This window comes from Pseudonaja textilis, chromosome 1, assembly GCF_049901715.1.
Source record: "Pseudonaja textilis isolate UNSWEBS1 chromosome 1, rPseTex1.2, whole genome shotgun sequence".
Taxonomy (NCBI): domain Eukaryota; kingdom Metazoa; phylum Chordata; class Lepidosauria; order Squamata; family Elapidae; genus Pseudonaja; species Pseudonaja textilis.
In genome coordinates, this window is record NC_141990.1 from 19,085,579 (window position 1) to 19,102,562 (window position 16,984).

General features: G+C 40.2%; 1 protein-coding gene across 1 annotated transcript in view; it reads left to right on the forward strand.

The window, feature by feature from the left end:
• Positions 1–10,313, forward strand: part of MMP28 (matrix metallopeptidase 28) — a 28,562-nt gene extending 18,249 nt beyond the window's left edge. The window contains exons 6-8 of the mRNA XM_026708662.2: positions 1,465–1,617; positions 3,374–3,541; positions 8,945–10,313. Of these exons, the coding sequence (XP_026564447.1) occupies positions 1,465–1,617; positions 3,374–3,541; positions 8,945–9,342 (719 nt within the window). The 3' untranslated portion in view covers positions 9,343–10,313. The remainder of the gene's footprint in view (positions 1–1,464; positions 1,618–3,373; positions 3,542–8,944) is intronic.
• Positions 10,314–16,984: the final 6,671 nt, after the last annotated feature.

Consider the following 16,984-nt stretch of genomic DNA (forward strand, 5'->3'; position numbering starts at 1 on the left):
CTCCATCCCTGGAGATTTTTAAGAAGAGAGTGGACAGCCCTTTGTCTAGAATGACACAGGGTCTTCTGCTCAAACAGGGGGTTGGACAAGAGGACCCACAAGGTCCCTTCTAACTCTGTTATTCTCTAAATTTGGAGTAGAGCAATTGCTTAGCTCTTTCAGAATAGCTGCTGTTCCAGTTGAAATAGCTGTTGCAACTTCGCTTTCTCCTTTACAAATGTTCTTTGCATCCAACTACCCAATATTCAGAGACGTGTGACTCTTATATAAGGCTGTGCTACCTGGGTCACTATGTTTATGACACTAGGAAATTAGGAAGTTTTAGGAATCAACTTTTTTAATTGCACAAATGCCATTCTTCAGAGAACCACAAAGGGCTTGTGATTTTTCCTTTTTCACCTGTGCCTCCTTTTATTTATGCAGTGAGAAGATGACTGCCCCAAAATTACACTATTACTCTGTCTGCAGCTCTTGCTTATTCTTCCTAGATTATTCTCACACGCTACCAAATTACAGCCATTGACTGACCTTACAGTAGAACTTTTGTCTTGAAAAAATTCTAATAACCACCAAATGGCAGCAAAAAGAGAGCCTTTCTCTTACTTCCCAGTTTGGGAGTTCCACATTGAAAGATCTGGTTGTTTATCCCACCAAGTGGAATAGTAATGACAAGAGCTGCTTGGATGGAAAAACTGCTACTAGGGATTTTTTCAAAGTTTAAATTTATTTTGCAGCGTTTACCTTTAAGCTAGAGAACAAACCTAAATCAGAAAAAGAAAATGCATGTCAATATATTTTATTTAAGGCATTCAAATAAGCCTGTTTCCATAATATGTTCAATATGTTCACAATGTGTTCAAAGAGCTGTGGTGGCACTGTGGTTATAATGCAGTATTGCAGCCTAACTCACTGCTCACTGCTAGGAATTCGATTCGGACCGGCTCAAGGTTGACGCAGCCTTCCATCCTTCTGAGGTCAGTAAAATGTGGACTCAGATTGTTGGTGGCAATATGCTGACTCTGTAAACCACTTAGAAAGATCTGTAAAGCAGTATGAAGAAGTATATAAGTCTAAGCGTTACTGCTATTGCTAAACTGCTGAATTAGGTATTGCTTTTTATGAGAGACAAGATTTCAAACACATATCCCGTTTCCCCAAAAATAAGATCCAACCAGAAAATAAGCCCTAGCATGATTTTTCAGGATGCTTGTAATTTAAGCACTACCTCCAAAATAAGCCCCAGTTAAGATTGTCAACCAGACACATTTAGTACCATATTTTCCCCTAAATAATGCATCTTTTGGACCTGGTCTTATTTTCGGGGTGACACAAATAGCTAATTCTTCAGTATATATAGCCTGTGTAACTATATAAAGATACCGATTGAACTCTCCTGCTCAATTAACACCAACAATACAAACAGATCGTAGTTTGCTTCTGAATGTTGCCTTTTCTTTTGAACAGGAAAACCGTCCCGAGGACCAATAGTCCAGCTTCCAGGAAAATCATTTGCTCGTTTCCAGGATGGGAAGCAGTACCTTGAAAACAGGGAGCAGACTCAAGAGACAAATTTCAGGTTCCATTACTGCATGTCATTTTTTGATGCCTTAACTGTAGGTAAGAATGAAGGGACTTGGGTATTGTAGCACACTTTCTCTAGAGAGATCTGCTGCAAACTCTGCATAGGCGTCAGGAAGGGCATCCGGCCAGTAAACGCTCAGTTACATTCAGTCACCCTGACTCCACCCTGATGCAAAGGATTATAGGGTCATTACATTAAAAGAAAAAAATATATAGCAAATGTCAGTCATTGTTTGCTATGGGAAGTTTTTGCAGAAAGCAGACCAGTTTTTGGCTAAAACTCCATCAATTGCAATTATATGACTATGGGACACTGCACATGGCTATAAATGCAGGTTGGATGCCAAGTGCCCAAAATACAGTCATGTGAACCACTAGGGGAGACTCAGCAGTTGGAACTTTGGAACCTGCTTGCAAATATCTTTTTGGGGGGTGTTATAACATCAATTAATCACTAAGTGACCAGTCATAAGTCAAAGGCTACTTGTGCACAGTCACATATGCTCTACTCATCTTGCAGCTGGACTACTGTAATTAGCTCTAGAAAGGCCTGTCCTTGAAGGCTATGTTGATGTTTTAACCGGTACAGAATGCAGTTGCCCAAGTATGAGGATGTCAAAATTTGTCCATGTATCTTCACTGTGTTAGTTACCAGTCAGCTTCCAGGTGCAATTCAAGTTGTAAGTTATCTAAAGCCAGAGTCTGGGACTTATGGCTCTTGCCTTTTCCAGACTGAATCTGATAATGAGATCCAGACAGAAAGCTTACAAAAGCTTCCTTCTTCGAGCCACTTATAGGGAATCTGAGAGGTAGGGACTTTTCAGTGATAATCCCCTGGGTATGTGACTGCTTAGCCCTAGTTATCTGACCACCTCTTCCAGCTTTCTGGTTTTCTAAAGGACTTTGTCAAGATTTGAGCCCTTAGGAAAAATTTGGAGATGTGGAGGCTTAGCCAGCCCCTGTGAGCGATTCTTCACAGCGAATTGCTAGAAGCATTTTACATGATTAGATGCAGTTAGCATTTTGGTTATAAGCCTCTCAGAATCCACAGGAATCGAGTAACATAGAAGCACAGTTTTTTTAAAAAGTGATTTTTACACTTCTCCTGAGCTGTTTTATAGTTTTTCCAGGTGAAAAGGCTATAATACCCTCAATGCTATTGAATACTAACGTGGTTATTATAGAACAAGGGTCTCCAACCTTGGCAACTTTAAGACTTGTGGTGTGGACTTCAACTCCTAAAATTCCTCAGCCAGCAAAATAAAGCTGGCTGAAGAATTCTGGGAATTGAACTCCGCAAATCTTAAAAGTTGCCAAGGTTGGAGACCCCTGTTATAGAACAATGGCTGTTTAATGAAGTTTTAATGAATTTTATTTATTCAAACATTTGTTTTTAATCTTTTCTCTCTCAGAAACTCACAGTTGTCCTTACCTTTCATTTTTTTTAATCTTCACAACACTGGGTGGGGTAGAGGAGATTAAATTGAAAACTTCCTATTATCTAGTCAGCTGGGGAGTGGGGAAATGTAAACCTGAATTTCTTCAGTTATGGTTCAGTGTTGATTAAGTTTTGCTATAATCTTGATTTCATTATAATTTTGTTGTGTCATTATTATAATATTATTGTTACTTACCTTGAATGCTATTGTGAGGAGGTGTGGCAAGTTGTACATTTAAATAAAAAATAGTAAATAAAATATACCAGAATTCCAATCAATGCACATTAAGCACATCAGTAATTATTATGTCTTTGATTGAAATATTCAATGCCTTTACATTTTATTTTATATAGATATGGAAGATAATCTGTACATCTTTAAAGGAAAGTATTATTGGATTGTATCCAAAGGAGAGTCTGCTGCTGGTCCATACCTTCTCCAAGCCAAATGGCCAGGTCTTCCTTCTGCCATTGATGCTACAGCCTTCTCTGAGAAAGACAGGAAGTTCTACTTTTTTAAAGGTAGTTTCATTTATTGGGGATATCAAATCAGATGTTATTTCAGCTGCATCATTGCCCAGAGGCTATAAATAAAATATAATCTTTCATCCTCCACCTTTCTATTTACAATTTGGCTGTAAAAATTACAGCATGCCTTTTCAAATTGTTCTCAGAATTGCTGAAATACAGTGCTTGCAATATTTCAAAAGCCATTCTTTATCAGTGGAAGATGGTGTTGATTTTTTAACAATATTGGAGAATTCCAAAGGACAGACTGGATGAGCGATGTGGGATTGCAAACCCTGTGCATTTTGACCCAAATTGGTCCCTGACAGAAAGCCACTCGAAGAGACTAGAAGCATTAGAAATGTGGATTTACAGATGGCTGTTACTTATGAGCTGGGTTGACAAATCAGAAATGAGGAATTGATAAGCTGCCTGGGAAAGCAAAGGGGAATCATCAAAACCATTAAAAAATGGAAGTTATAATATTTCGGACATGTGATGTGACACTTGGAAAAATATGCCATACTTCACTTCTAGGGAAAGATTGAAGGCAAATGAGGTCCAGGCAGAAGAAGAACATCATGGTTTCAAAATATAAGGGACTGCTTTGGACAAAACTCAGCAGCACTTTTTCATGTGGCTGTTGATAAAAATAGGATCTCCAATATGATCGCGAACATCTGATGATGGATATGGCAGAAGAAGAAGGAGAAGGAAAAGAAGAAGAAGAAGAAGAAGGAGGAGGAGGAGGAGGAGGAGGAGGAGGAGGAGGAACTCTAGCTTCGTGAGGAAAATTTCTCACCCTTGTCCATATTGGCTAGATCTAGTGAATAGGGCCATATTCTCACTGGCAACCATGCCTGGCATTTTCAGAGCCAAAGTGATTTACTCTGCTTAAGTAGGAGCCCAACAGAGCCTATTTGGCACTCAATGCATTTTGACGAGAAAATATTGCCCTGCCACTTGTCATTTGCTACTCAACACACAAGCCAGAACTTGTCAGTGTCGCTTGTATCATGACTAGTTACTCTTTCCAGCTGAAACAAAGGGTGATGCATTAGTCATGTGGTAGCTCTTGCCTTGTGCACATCCCCTTGCAGCCTTAGTTTTTCTGTGGTCATTTTGTGTATATCTGTGCTTTTTTTCTTCATCAGTACAGATAAAGTGAGGTTTTATTTTATTTAATCTATGTATTTATTATTTTTAGGTTTATTTCTCATATAAAGTAATGATATACAACCCTATCTTTGTACTTATTGCCTTGAAAATGGGCTTTGTCTTTTTGTTTGGGAAAGCATTAAATTTATTTGCATTATTTGGTACTCATCATGCCTCCTGGTACCAATTAACGATGAGTATTGAGGTACCAGTGTACTGGCCAAGAAAGCCTACACCCCATCTTATTGGAAAGGTTTCCCGAAAGCCATCTAATTTTGGCTCAAAGAGACTTGCTGTCTCAGTCTTCTTAACATACAAAACTACATGTTGGTTTGCTATCTGCCTTGAACTGATTTACCTGTATTTAGTTGTTGCGCAGGCAGGAACTGTCTGCAAAAGTTGATGGCTAAATTGACTGCTTTGACAAAAAAAACCCACCATAAGTACTCTTGTTTCTACTTGGAAACCACTTCTGGACTTTGTTCTTGAGATAGAAAAACTGAAAGTTAGATAGATTTGTTGATATAAAAATGGCTAGTTTATACTACTGTATTATGTAAAAGTTGAGGTTGGATGTTACTGTCTTATTATACTGCACCAAAGGGAGTTAGAAGTCAATGCCTTTTCTTTCTTTTTCTCTTCTTTTCTGTACTCTTCCCTTCTCCTTTCCCTCCCCTATTTTTCCTATTTGTTTTTATATTTTTTTGTATTTTATATTATAACCAAATTTAAAAAATGCAACAACAAAATAATAATGATAATAATGATAATTTATAATTTAAACAATAATTTATAGATCTTTCTCACTATCACCTGCTTTCATTCTCCAGTTAGAAAAAAAATAAACCAAGAAAGCATTGGTGCCATCTGCTGGTTCTCTGTGGAAAAACACCCTTGCCTATTTATTCTACTTTAATTCTGTCTCCGATTTAAATTAGTTCTCAGCTTAGCTGTGATGACCCATTTTTCAGGGTTGAAATGCTGCCAGGAATAATTATATTGCTTGAACGGTATTCCATTGTTCCATACAGAGAAAATTGCTGTATTAATATCAAGATTTCCCCACATGTAGAATATGGGCCTTGCCACAGCCATCATTCAATAGTGAATAACACCCTGGCAGCCCATTTCAATAAAGGTAACAATTCTCTTGCACTTAAAAAAGTTGGAAGAGATATTATGAACCCACAAAGAGTCCAGCCTGGCCTCTCTCACTCAATCCAGCTTTCTGTGTAATCTCTTGGCTAGCCAGGTACATTCAGGAAGGTGAGAACGCTCATGTTACAGGTAGTTCTCAATTTATGAGCACAGGTGGGATCTGGCCGGCATAACAACCGGTTCGGGGAGTGCACGCATGCGTGTCAAACGCATGCTGCATGTGCATGCACGCTACCGGCTCCGGCAAGCATTTACCTTCTCCAGCTGATGAGCAGCACTCAGCTGTGCTGCGCAAAGCAGCTGAGGAGGAAAACGCAGTCACTAAAAGACAGCCTAGAGCAGTGTGGCTAACCTTTTTGGGCTCCTGTGCCAAAAATTGTGTGCGCGCTTGCACACTCACATTCGTGTGCCAGCACCCAGAAGGCAATGCGCACCACCCCAGCCCCCTATGCATGCGTGCGTAAAATCAGCTGTGAGGTGTGCGCATGCTCAGTGAGGTAAGTTTGCTTGCAGCTCGCGTGCCAGCACAAATGGCTCTGTGTGCCACCTGTGCCATCACAGGCCTAGAGCCTGGGTGGGCAGGAGCGCCAAACAGCAAACCAAAACCACATCCTAGCGAACCGGTTTGGTGTCAGCTGCTCTTCAGAGCTACCGGTTCTATAGAACTGGACCGAACCAATAGGATCCCACGCCTGCTTATGAGCTGTCGCTTAGTGACAGTTCAAAGTTGTGATGGACCTCCCCAGAGCTATTTATGACCCAGTTTCAAAGTTCTGATACAGCCTCCCCTCATGGTCACTTAATCACATTTTGGGTGCTTGGCAACTGGCCCACGTTTTCAGCTGTTTGCAATGACCCATTTTCATGTGATTGTGATTTGAAGCATTTTTTTTTTGCCAAAAACCAACTTTTACTTCTGGTTTCCTGCAAAAAAAAAAAAGCCCATTGGCTAAAACAGGTTTGTTTAATGATCGTGGCATTTGCTTAAATGACTGCTGCAAGAAAGGCAAGAAAGTTGGGCGCAGTCACATGGCAACCTCCTTAATGACTGCCACAATTTATGGAATTATGATCATAATTCCAGGCTCAGTTATAGATATAAGCCGGGGACTCTCTTTACTGGTTTAAGCAATCTCTGGCTCACATGTCAGTGTACATCCATTAGTGCAAGTCATTGCTTTATGACTTGCAACAATTATAGCCACAGCAGTAGCATTTAGACTTATATACTGCCCCATAATGCTTTTTACAATGGGCAGTTTACAATATCAGCCTATTGTCTCCAACAATCTGAGTCCTCCTTTTACTGAGCTTGGAAGGATGGAAAGCTGAGTCAACCTTGAGCTGGTGAGACTCGAACTGCCGAAATGCTGGCCTTTGGCAGTCAGCAGGATCGAACTACAGGCTGTGGGCCGAGTTGGCTTGCAACACTGCATTGTAACCACTCGGCAGCCCTGAAAATGGTTTCAGCCTTGGAGTTTTGATTCTGTTGGGTGTATTAACTGGAACCCTGACACCACTGCGCCATCTAGACTCCTTGCAATTTAATGCAAGCAATAATGAAAATCAAATTATATAATAAAATATTTAGGAATCTCAGTCTGTAAACAACGTACTAGCCCTTATTGCACAGTGAATGAAAGTGGGCCAGCCTTGCTTGCTATAATTGCAGATGCCAGAGGGATGGAGCTGATTTAGGAGTTTGGGAGCTGGGCTGTGGACTAGCAAAAACAGTAGCTATAGAATGCCGCTCAATGATTAGCTCTTCGGAGAAGGAGAAAGCAAAGTGCCAGCGGGAGAGCTTTGTTCCAGCAGCAGGGTTTAGATGGCAGAAGGTTTTGCTTGGGCTTGGCTCTCCCCCAGCTTAGGCCTTGAGATTGAGAGAGGGACATCCAGGCACGGACCGGCCACTGTAAAAAAAAAAGCACTTGTTCCTGAAATCATGAATCCTGTTTTGCAGTTCTGGATATTCTGAGCATCTCTGTGGAAACACCAAAGGAATTGGGGTGGGGGGGTCTATCTGCATACTTTGCAGCCGCTGCTCTGGCTTTATTCTCCTGACATATACCCCACAACAAATCTAACATCCCAAGCAGGTTGTATACCAAGGCATGCTGTATAAAGTCTCTTTAATGTGCTATGTCCTTTAGGGCAGGGGTCTCCAACCTTGGCAGCTTTGCTGGAATTCTGGGAGTTGAAGTCCACAAGTCTTAAAGTTGCCAAGGTTGGAGACCCCGGCTTTAGGGTTTGTATTTGCTCTTGAATCTTTTTGTGACTCAGCAGTCTCTTTGTGGAATTGAGAGAGAGAAAAGGAAAGAGGAAGGAAGGAAGGAAGGAAGGAAGGAAGGAAGGAAGGAAGGAAGGAAGGAAGGAAGGAAGGAAAGCTATATTTATATAACATTCTAACTGGTTAGTTACAGACCAAATGGCTTCATTCACATAATATGCTAAGCATAACAGGATGTGTGTGTGTGTGTGATATTAATATTCTGTAAAACAGAATACAATTAAGAATATTCATCATACTATAACTCACCTACCAATAGGCATATTGAGCTCCACCAATGCTGAGGAAAAATCCAGGTATTTGTGGACTTCTGAAAAACAAATAGAATCAGGGCCATCTGGATCTTGAGGCTGTTCCAAAGTCCAGTCCTGTGACAAGGAAATAATGTCTTGTGAGTTCTAAAGGATGACATTATTTTAGAGAAGGCATCTGGCGCATTGCCCATCCCGCACAATGACACAAGTATGAATGTGTGTTTTCTTAACGTAAGTAACTGGTCTTCAACTGCAGGTAAGGTTTTATGATTTAGAAGCCCTTGTGGCACAGCAGTTTCAATGCAGTATTGTAATTGCATTGTACCTCTGCCCACTGCCAGGAGTTTGATTCTAACTGTCTTAAGGTTGACTCAGCTTTTCATCCTTCCAGGGTTGGTAAAATGAGGACACAGATTATTGGGGGCAATATGATGACATTGTAAATCGCTCAGAGAGTGCTATAAAACACTATGGAGCAGTATATAAGTATATTTTATTGCTATTTAATGATTGACAGGCTTTGTTTCTTTACAACATTCTTTCCTCTGTTGTTGTCTACAGGGGGCCGATGCTGGCGTTACAAAGGATCTTCTCTGGAAGTTGGTTTTCCCCAAAAGTGCAGCCTTACTAGTGATCTCCCACGCCACCCTGACACTGCCCTGTTCTTCCAGCCACTCCATCAGTTGGTGCTTTTCAAAGGACCTAAGTATTATGTAGTCAATGAGGAGACCCTCCAAGTGGAACCTTATTATCCTCGAAGCTTGAAAGACTGGGGAGGGGTTCCAGCTCTAGCAAATGGTGCTGTCACACATCAGGATGGCTTTGTCTACTTCTTCCGAAATGACCAATTCTGGAAATTCAATCCAGAGAAGCTAGAAGTGGTAGAAACTGGAAAATGGGCTGCTCGGCTGAGGTGGCTAGGTTGTCAGGATGTCAGTCTAAATCAAGCTGGGACCTGATATTTCTGTTTATCTCTGGATTTGTCACACATTTTTCTAGTAAAACCTCCAGAAGGCTAGAACTTTCATAAACCATTTACTCTGTTCAGCAGCATTCCAAGTTTGTGTTTAATCTGGTCCCAAAGAGATTACAGAAAAAACCAAAAGCAATACACAAGGCCTGAGCCAAAATTGTATTTTCTGGAAGAAAAGTATGAACCCTCCAGAAACAAAAGTTTGATGTGAGGAACCATCAGTCAAGATTTGCACCATCAACGTTGAGTGTTAATTTTATTATGACATGGGTGAGACAAAGCGCTTCTTGATTTGGAGTGATCATAAGACACTAGATTGATCTTGTGCTTCTAGTCAGTCAGAAGGAAGGAAGACAGAAGATAAGATTTACTCTCCACTGGCAATTGGTTGCACCTTCATATAGAAACGGGTCTTCTTCTTACAGCTATCAACTTAACTGGGGGTCTTCTGTAATATTTTCGATCTTTATCATCCAGAAGTGACTGCCATGGAGAATGCAAAACCAGAAGGTCTTTTCAGCAATAAATTTTCCTCTACAACTGAGCCTCAAATACTGGTGCCTAATCATGTACCATCTGCCTATGGATTTTGTTCCATTTGATACTTCTTCAGTATGGAGCTTTCCCCACCATCCAGCCAGAGCTGAAGAAGCTTCTTGGATGAGAAATGAAACGTCTTCAAAGAAAAACCAGAAAGTCCAGTTGCCTCTTGAAAAGCATCTTTGGGACAACCATGACCTGGATGACTGAGAATCTCCATAGACGTATGGAGCTAAGGGTGTTACTACCTCTCCTTCCTGTTAGATACTGTATTGTAATTTATGTATGGTGCTTTTAGTTTCTTTCTTACACAGGCAGCCATTTTGTAGGATTATGATGTTATATTATAGCAATCCTTTATTCTTTTTCCATATATATAGTTTCATTGCAACAATTGTATAAAGGAAAAATATGGGACAATGGTACACTCGGAAAGGACTCTAATGTGGTGGGATTCAAAAATTTTTACTACCGGTTCTGTGGGTGTGGCTTGGTGGGCATGACTGGGTGGGTGTAGCAAGGGAAGGATACTGTAAAATCCCCATTTTCTCCCCACACAACTAACCTGCTTTCCAGTTCTCCTGTGCAGGGCAACAAAAGAAGACCCAGCCAATCAGCTGGGACTCAGAGACAATAGATGGGGCGGGGCCAGTCAGAGGTGGTATTTTGAACTACTCAGAATTTCCACTACCAGTTCTCCAAACTACTCAACATTTCCACTATCAGTTCTCCAAAACTGGTCGGAACCCGCTGAATATCACCTCTGACACCATCCTTATCTCATATATCCTGGATCTTTTAACATATTGATATTATTTCTTTCAGGCATGAAAAATCAGGATCACATATAAGTCTCAGTTCAAAGTTCAAGCCTATACACAAGAATCTAGTCAATTAATGGTCAATACTAAATTGGTGCTATTGTAGATAAGATTTAAGGGAATTCAAGAGGAGCTGTATTTGGAGTGTTTGTGGACACATAATGATACTAGGCTGGGTCCTCTCTTGATTCTGTCCCCAGACTCTCCCTAAACTTCTACAGTTTTCAATAAACATGCAGTTCTGAGATAACTTTTCTCAAACTGGTATATTGAAAGATGGTCTATTTTTAATAGATGTCTCTATTTAGAGATTTGGAATATTCTTTCATCATTGTTCCCAAGAACATATAAAGAGACATTCTGATTCAACAGATATGAGATTCATCATGATTAGCATTTGATTTCCCACACTGAAGCCAATAGGCAGAATGTGTAATCCCCTTATGTTCCCAGAAATGGTGATTGAGACTATTCCGTTTCCAAGCTTTGGTGACATCAGTGGCATGCAAACTGTCTTTTGTAATGCCTGGACAAGCTGCTCTGGCACTCAGAACTTGTTTGTTCTGGAGGACTGAACTCAGATAGTATTATACCCTATCAAGCAACCATATCAGCAGCCTTGGCACATGAAACAATGGGGCTTGTGCTAAATATACACCTGGATAATGGGTATAATCCTGTGTCTAGACTGTATATATCTTAAACTGTAAATCAGGGAGAGCACAACAATTTGTTTCATTCCTGGAGACACTTATATAAGAAGGCATGTGTGTCAGAAAGAGTTCAGAATATTTTTTTTCTTACTTGTAAGACTAAACTTATGGGTTTCTATGTGGATTGTATGTGTATGGAATCATGCATAGTTTTCAGCCACATGGGATTTTTCTTAAATGACTAGTGTTCAAGCATTTGCCTTTGTTCACACCCATTTAAAATATAATGTCTTGGGTACAGTAATTTATTTATTAGAACTTTATAGCAGGAAATGAACTCCATCATTTTTCTGACCTTCCAAGACTTCTAGAATAATGTAGAGTCAAGTTTATGATTACTATATTTTACCTTTCAGGAACTGAATTAGTATTTATATATATATGACAATTTTATTTCATATAAGGGTATAGAGGATTATAGTCATATTCTGGCTTTATGGTTTCTGTGTCCTTCCCCACTTTAGCTGTCAGGAGTTGACAGTGATATATCCTGATACTTTTCTGCCAGGGTTCAAAGGGATAGATAACTGAATTAGTATGTTCACTTGTAGTAATGTTAGAACATCCTGTTCAGTTTGTGAATTTTCAAATTTATTGGGGATAAGCATTCATAGTTGCCAAACTGAGTGCTCCTGTGGTGGAATGTAGTCTGGATTCCCGGGAGGGAGGGGCTGAACTCCAGAGAGCAAAGATGCAGTGAAGCACAGGAGGTTTTGTAGGGAGAAAGCTACTTCAAAAGGCTCCTCTCTTGTGATTCCCAGACTATATCTACAGTGATACAAATAGTTGCTTTAGTTTGGCAAGATTTCTCTTTAGAAGTGAGGAAAAATAAATTATTCAGAAGTAATACCATATGTCTTTCTTGAGGACTGACAGGTGAGGAATTACGTCTGGTGCTTTGAAGATTGACTGATGGCATCTTATATGAACATGGTCATCATGTCCTTATTTTTGCAATATTTTATCATGATGGTAACACAATCATTTTCTTCTGTTGATGATCAAGACTACTGAGGAATTGTTTTCCCCTTTGATTTCTTGCTGCAATGTGCCATTTGGTCTCTTTTTCCTTGCCTTGAAGAATGCAAAGGGAGTTGGCCATTCTTTGTCTTTCTTCATGTTGCAACATGCCAGTGTTGACTTTTGTCAAACTCATATTGACAAACTGCTTAGAGGGCCAGGAGCCTGTTGTTTCCCAGGATTAGACATTTGTTTACCAGTGAAAAGGCATGTGCAATGCATACGTATACATTGAGCAATTTTGCAATAGGTGGCAAAGCTGGAAGAGGACAGATAGTCTTTTTTGACATCCAAAATGGCCAAAGGGATATTTTGCAATGGATTCTGAATGGTTAAAAATGGGCAACTAGAAGACTTAACATCTATCAGTGTTGTTTCACCTGCTTCATCATTTACATTTCTTTGCTCCCTGTCACTGAACAAAGAGTTCTTTCTTAGAATTGTTTGAATTAGTATTTATTCTGATTCTCAGAAACCACGCATTTCAGGGTTAAGGACTTTATAACTATGTTTTCACAGCATGCTAAACCTAACTCTTGGGTTAACAAACTACTGGAGATGGGCAAAATACTGTCTGTTTCTCACTGAAAACAGCCTGTCTTTGTGTTCCCAGGGCTGGTTCAGGTTTTTCCAGAAGTGGATTGTCCGGAACAGGAAGTAAAAGTCTTAAAATAATTTTGAGTCAGGAATACCACAAACCATTTCGTGTTCCTTCCACTTCCAGAAATGCATGAATTAGTCCTGGAACACCTGGACTGATCAGTTCTGGGTGAAAATGACCCACGATTCATATACTGAAGACACAGATGCTATGAATAGAACAATACACTGTCCAAACAAACCGTATTGTTTAACACAATAGTATGGCTCATATTATGCTGAGATAACAAACTGAACCACTGTATCAGACCAGGGAAAGGAAATCCTCTAGGCCAGGGGTCCCTAACTCCTGGTCCATGGACTGGCATCGGGCTGCAGCATGCTAGAAACCTTCATTTGCACAAACAAATGAAGCCCCATCTGTGGGATGCAGGCAGCATGCAAAACCATGTCCCCTCCGATCCACGGAAAAATCTCCATGGAACCGGACCCTGGTGTCCAAAAGGTTGGTGGCCCCTGCTTAGGCAGTTTAGCAGACATGCAGATCTCGTGGAGGCCATTTACTACTTGTATAGGGATGGAATGGCCTTGAAGAGCTGCCACCAAGACAACAGTCAGATAAATGGGGTTTGAGCTCAGACCAATACAATATCCTGAGAAAATGTTTCCGATAGGCCTCTTCCTAATTCACATAAAGCGAGGGAGCGGGAAGCAAATTCAGGCCTGCAAGATTCTGTTAATACAGCTGTTCAATAAAATCTCTACAATATTAATTTCTTAGTCTGGTTTACTTTGCTTTACTTTACTGGTTTACCCAACCCCAAGTTGCTTGGGATAGAAAAATAGATATTTTTCTTATTGATCTCAAACTTATTAATTCCAAGGAAACTTAGGAAGCCACATATAATCATCATAAAAGGTTCTGAAGATATAAAGACATGTTTCTAGATCAAACATGAAACATTGGTAGGAAAGGTTACCAACACAGTTGGAGGTAGCAGGTTGGAGAACATTGGTATAAATCAAAGTATGAAAGGGACTAGGGCTAGGCCATAGTTAAAATCTATGAGCTGAGTAAGCACAGATAGAGATTAGACCCTTCTTACTCCTTAGGATGCTATACTTAAGATTCTTCTGGTATCATTCCAACCTTGCTATAACTCCATGTTTTGGGAAATCCTCAAAGCCAAATAGATTTTATTTACAACAAAACAATCCTATTTCCATACATATATAAGTAGTTACGGTGAACCTGGGCAAACTTCCATTCTTAATTTAGGTTAATAAATTAAGCAGATAGCTAATGTTGTTGGTGGACCATGAAGAAATAAATCCATTCTTCCCTCTCATGGCCACTTTGTCTCTCTACTTTCTGCTTCCGCTGGAGCACCAACTAAGTCTATGGAACCTGGAATAAAAACAGGTAAATCAGAGCTAGGTTTATCTAGTCCAGCATTGTTTCCACTGGTGATAAGCTAAATACCTCGGTGAAGCCCTTTCCTCTTTAGCCTTAGGACCAGACATAGTTACATTTATAGCTATGCTATGTGCTAAATTCTGTTTTACATAAATGTATGTATTTTGCTTTAAAAAAGTGTACCATCAACCTATCTCGACCAAAATGTTCTTCGAGTTCAATATCTGCTGTCAAACGATTATAGTCAACTAAACACTTTCCAGAACAGTGTTTTTCTTACCAAGTTTCCTCAATATTTTGAAGCATAAGCCTCATTGACTCATTAAAAGTCAGAGATTAAAATTAAGCATATCTACCTTGCTAGGCAAATACCAGTTATGTAACAGAAGGCAAAATCATGAGATGTATGACCAGAAATTAGTCATCTTAACTCAATTTAATGACGTTTAAACTTATTTATTTTACTTTAAACATGTATACAGCTGCCCATTTCCATCCAACTCTAAATAAAACAATATCACTGTTTAGTTTTTATTTTAGTCTTCCATGCTACAGAATATAGAGCAATGGTTTTCCAAGATGGCAAGATGGGTGGATTTCAAATCTCAGAATTTCATGCTGGCTGGAGAATTCTGGAAGATGAAGTCCTCACATTTTAAAGATGCCAAGTTAGAAAAGCACTGGCTCAAACTTGGCAACTTTAAAATGTGTGGACGACTTCAGTGATGAAGCATCACTGAAAAGTCCAGTGACAATTCTGGGATTTGGGAAAAAAAACAACCATCCTTGGAATACAGGGGTATATTTACCTTGTCCAGCAAGGCACAAAGAAATAGTGAGGAGAAGCTGTTTCTAGAACAGCGTTTCAACAGAGTTGAAGTCCTTAAAGTTGCCATGGTTGAGAAACGCTGTTCTAGAAACATCCAGATTGACCCTGCAGGGATAGCTTCTCCCAATGGATTGTCCCCATATATTGAATGCTGAGAGGCAGGTGGTTTTTGAATACCAAGCCCAGCCACTATTTCTTTGTGCCTTGCTGGACAAGATAAATATACCCTCATGATTTTCATTTCACATACATCTCATGATTTTCCCTTCTGTTACATAACTTGTATTGGTCTAGCAAGGTAGATTTGCTTAATTTTAATCTCTGACTTTTAATGAGTCAATGAGGCTTATGCTTCAAAATATTGAGGAAACTTGGTAATTGGGTTTTCTCATGGAGCTTCTGCAGGATTTTGAAAAAGGATAACACCTGTGATTGCACAATCAAAGCCCCACCCTTTTCAAATGCATAAAAATCATACCAATAACACTGAGATTTCTATAGCGCTTCACAATGCTTTACAGCCCTCTCTAAGCAGTTTACAGAGTCAGATATTGCCGTCAACAGTTTGGGTCCTCATTTTACCCACCTCAGAAGGATGGAAGGCTGAGTCAAACTTGAGCTTGATGGGATTTGAACTGCCAAATTGCAGGCAGCCGATAGTCAGCAGAAGTGGCCTGCAGTACAGCCACCAGGTGAACTCTGACCACTGCGCCACCGGGTCTCTAATCATGCAGTTAGGACTACTATCTTGATTATACATATATAGATTAGGTCATGATTGTACGGTCTCCCTCCTTCCCTCTCCCTCCCTCCCTCCCTCCCTCCCTCCCTCTCTCCTTACAAATTTTGTAGAACTCTGGGATAAAACTGGTGTGGAACTATAGTTAAGAAGTTATGCTAAGATTAGAAAATCTACATTCAAACTCCCACACACCTCCAGCCATGGAAACACATTGACCGTGGTAGCTAAGGTGAGTCTACTCACAAATTTGAAGTCCCCTAACAAACTGAGTTCTCGATTGAGGGCTTGGGAAGAGGGTGGGATATGAAGCTGACAAACAGGAGCCAAAAATATTTATTAGATTTTATCCCTTGTTTATTTTCAGTCAGCGCAAAGCATCCCTACAACAGGAACTCAGTGAGATGCATTGGGTTGAGAGACAATGACTTGTTCAAAGTTACCCAGCTGGCTTTCATGCCTAAGGCAGGACTAGAACTCTCAGTTTTGGTGATTTCTAGGCTAGCACCCTAGCCATTACATCAAAGTAACCAAAGCTCTTAAATTATCCCTTTTGGGGGCTGTTTCAGGGTCTGTTCTCTCAAGGGAGTGAATCAGATACTGCTGGGAATTTCATAAGCTATTTTAAATTTACCATCACCAGAAAAGAAATGAAGCAAGCCTCTCGTTCCATGTCATTAGCACCATTCCTGGTCTCAGAAGATTTTCTCAGCTTTGCCAACTTGCTAAATAAATAAAGCCAGCTACTCGGGGCTGAGACTACAAATTACAATGTAGAAACCCAGAAATGTGTCTTGCCTGTGCTCACGGCGGGACTCAGAGCCTCTGGCAAGCCCTCTGAGCTATGACCCAGGAGCCCATGTTCAATGAAGACCCGGCTGTAATGTAATGTCTCACATTTTTTGCAGAACATAATCTCACATGCCGGGCACATATTACTGGATGTTTT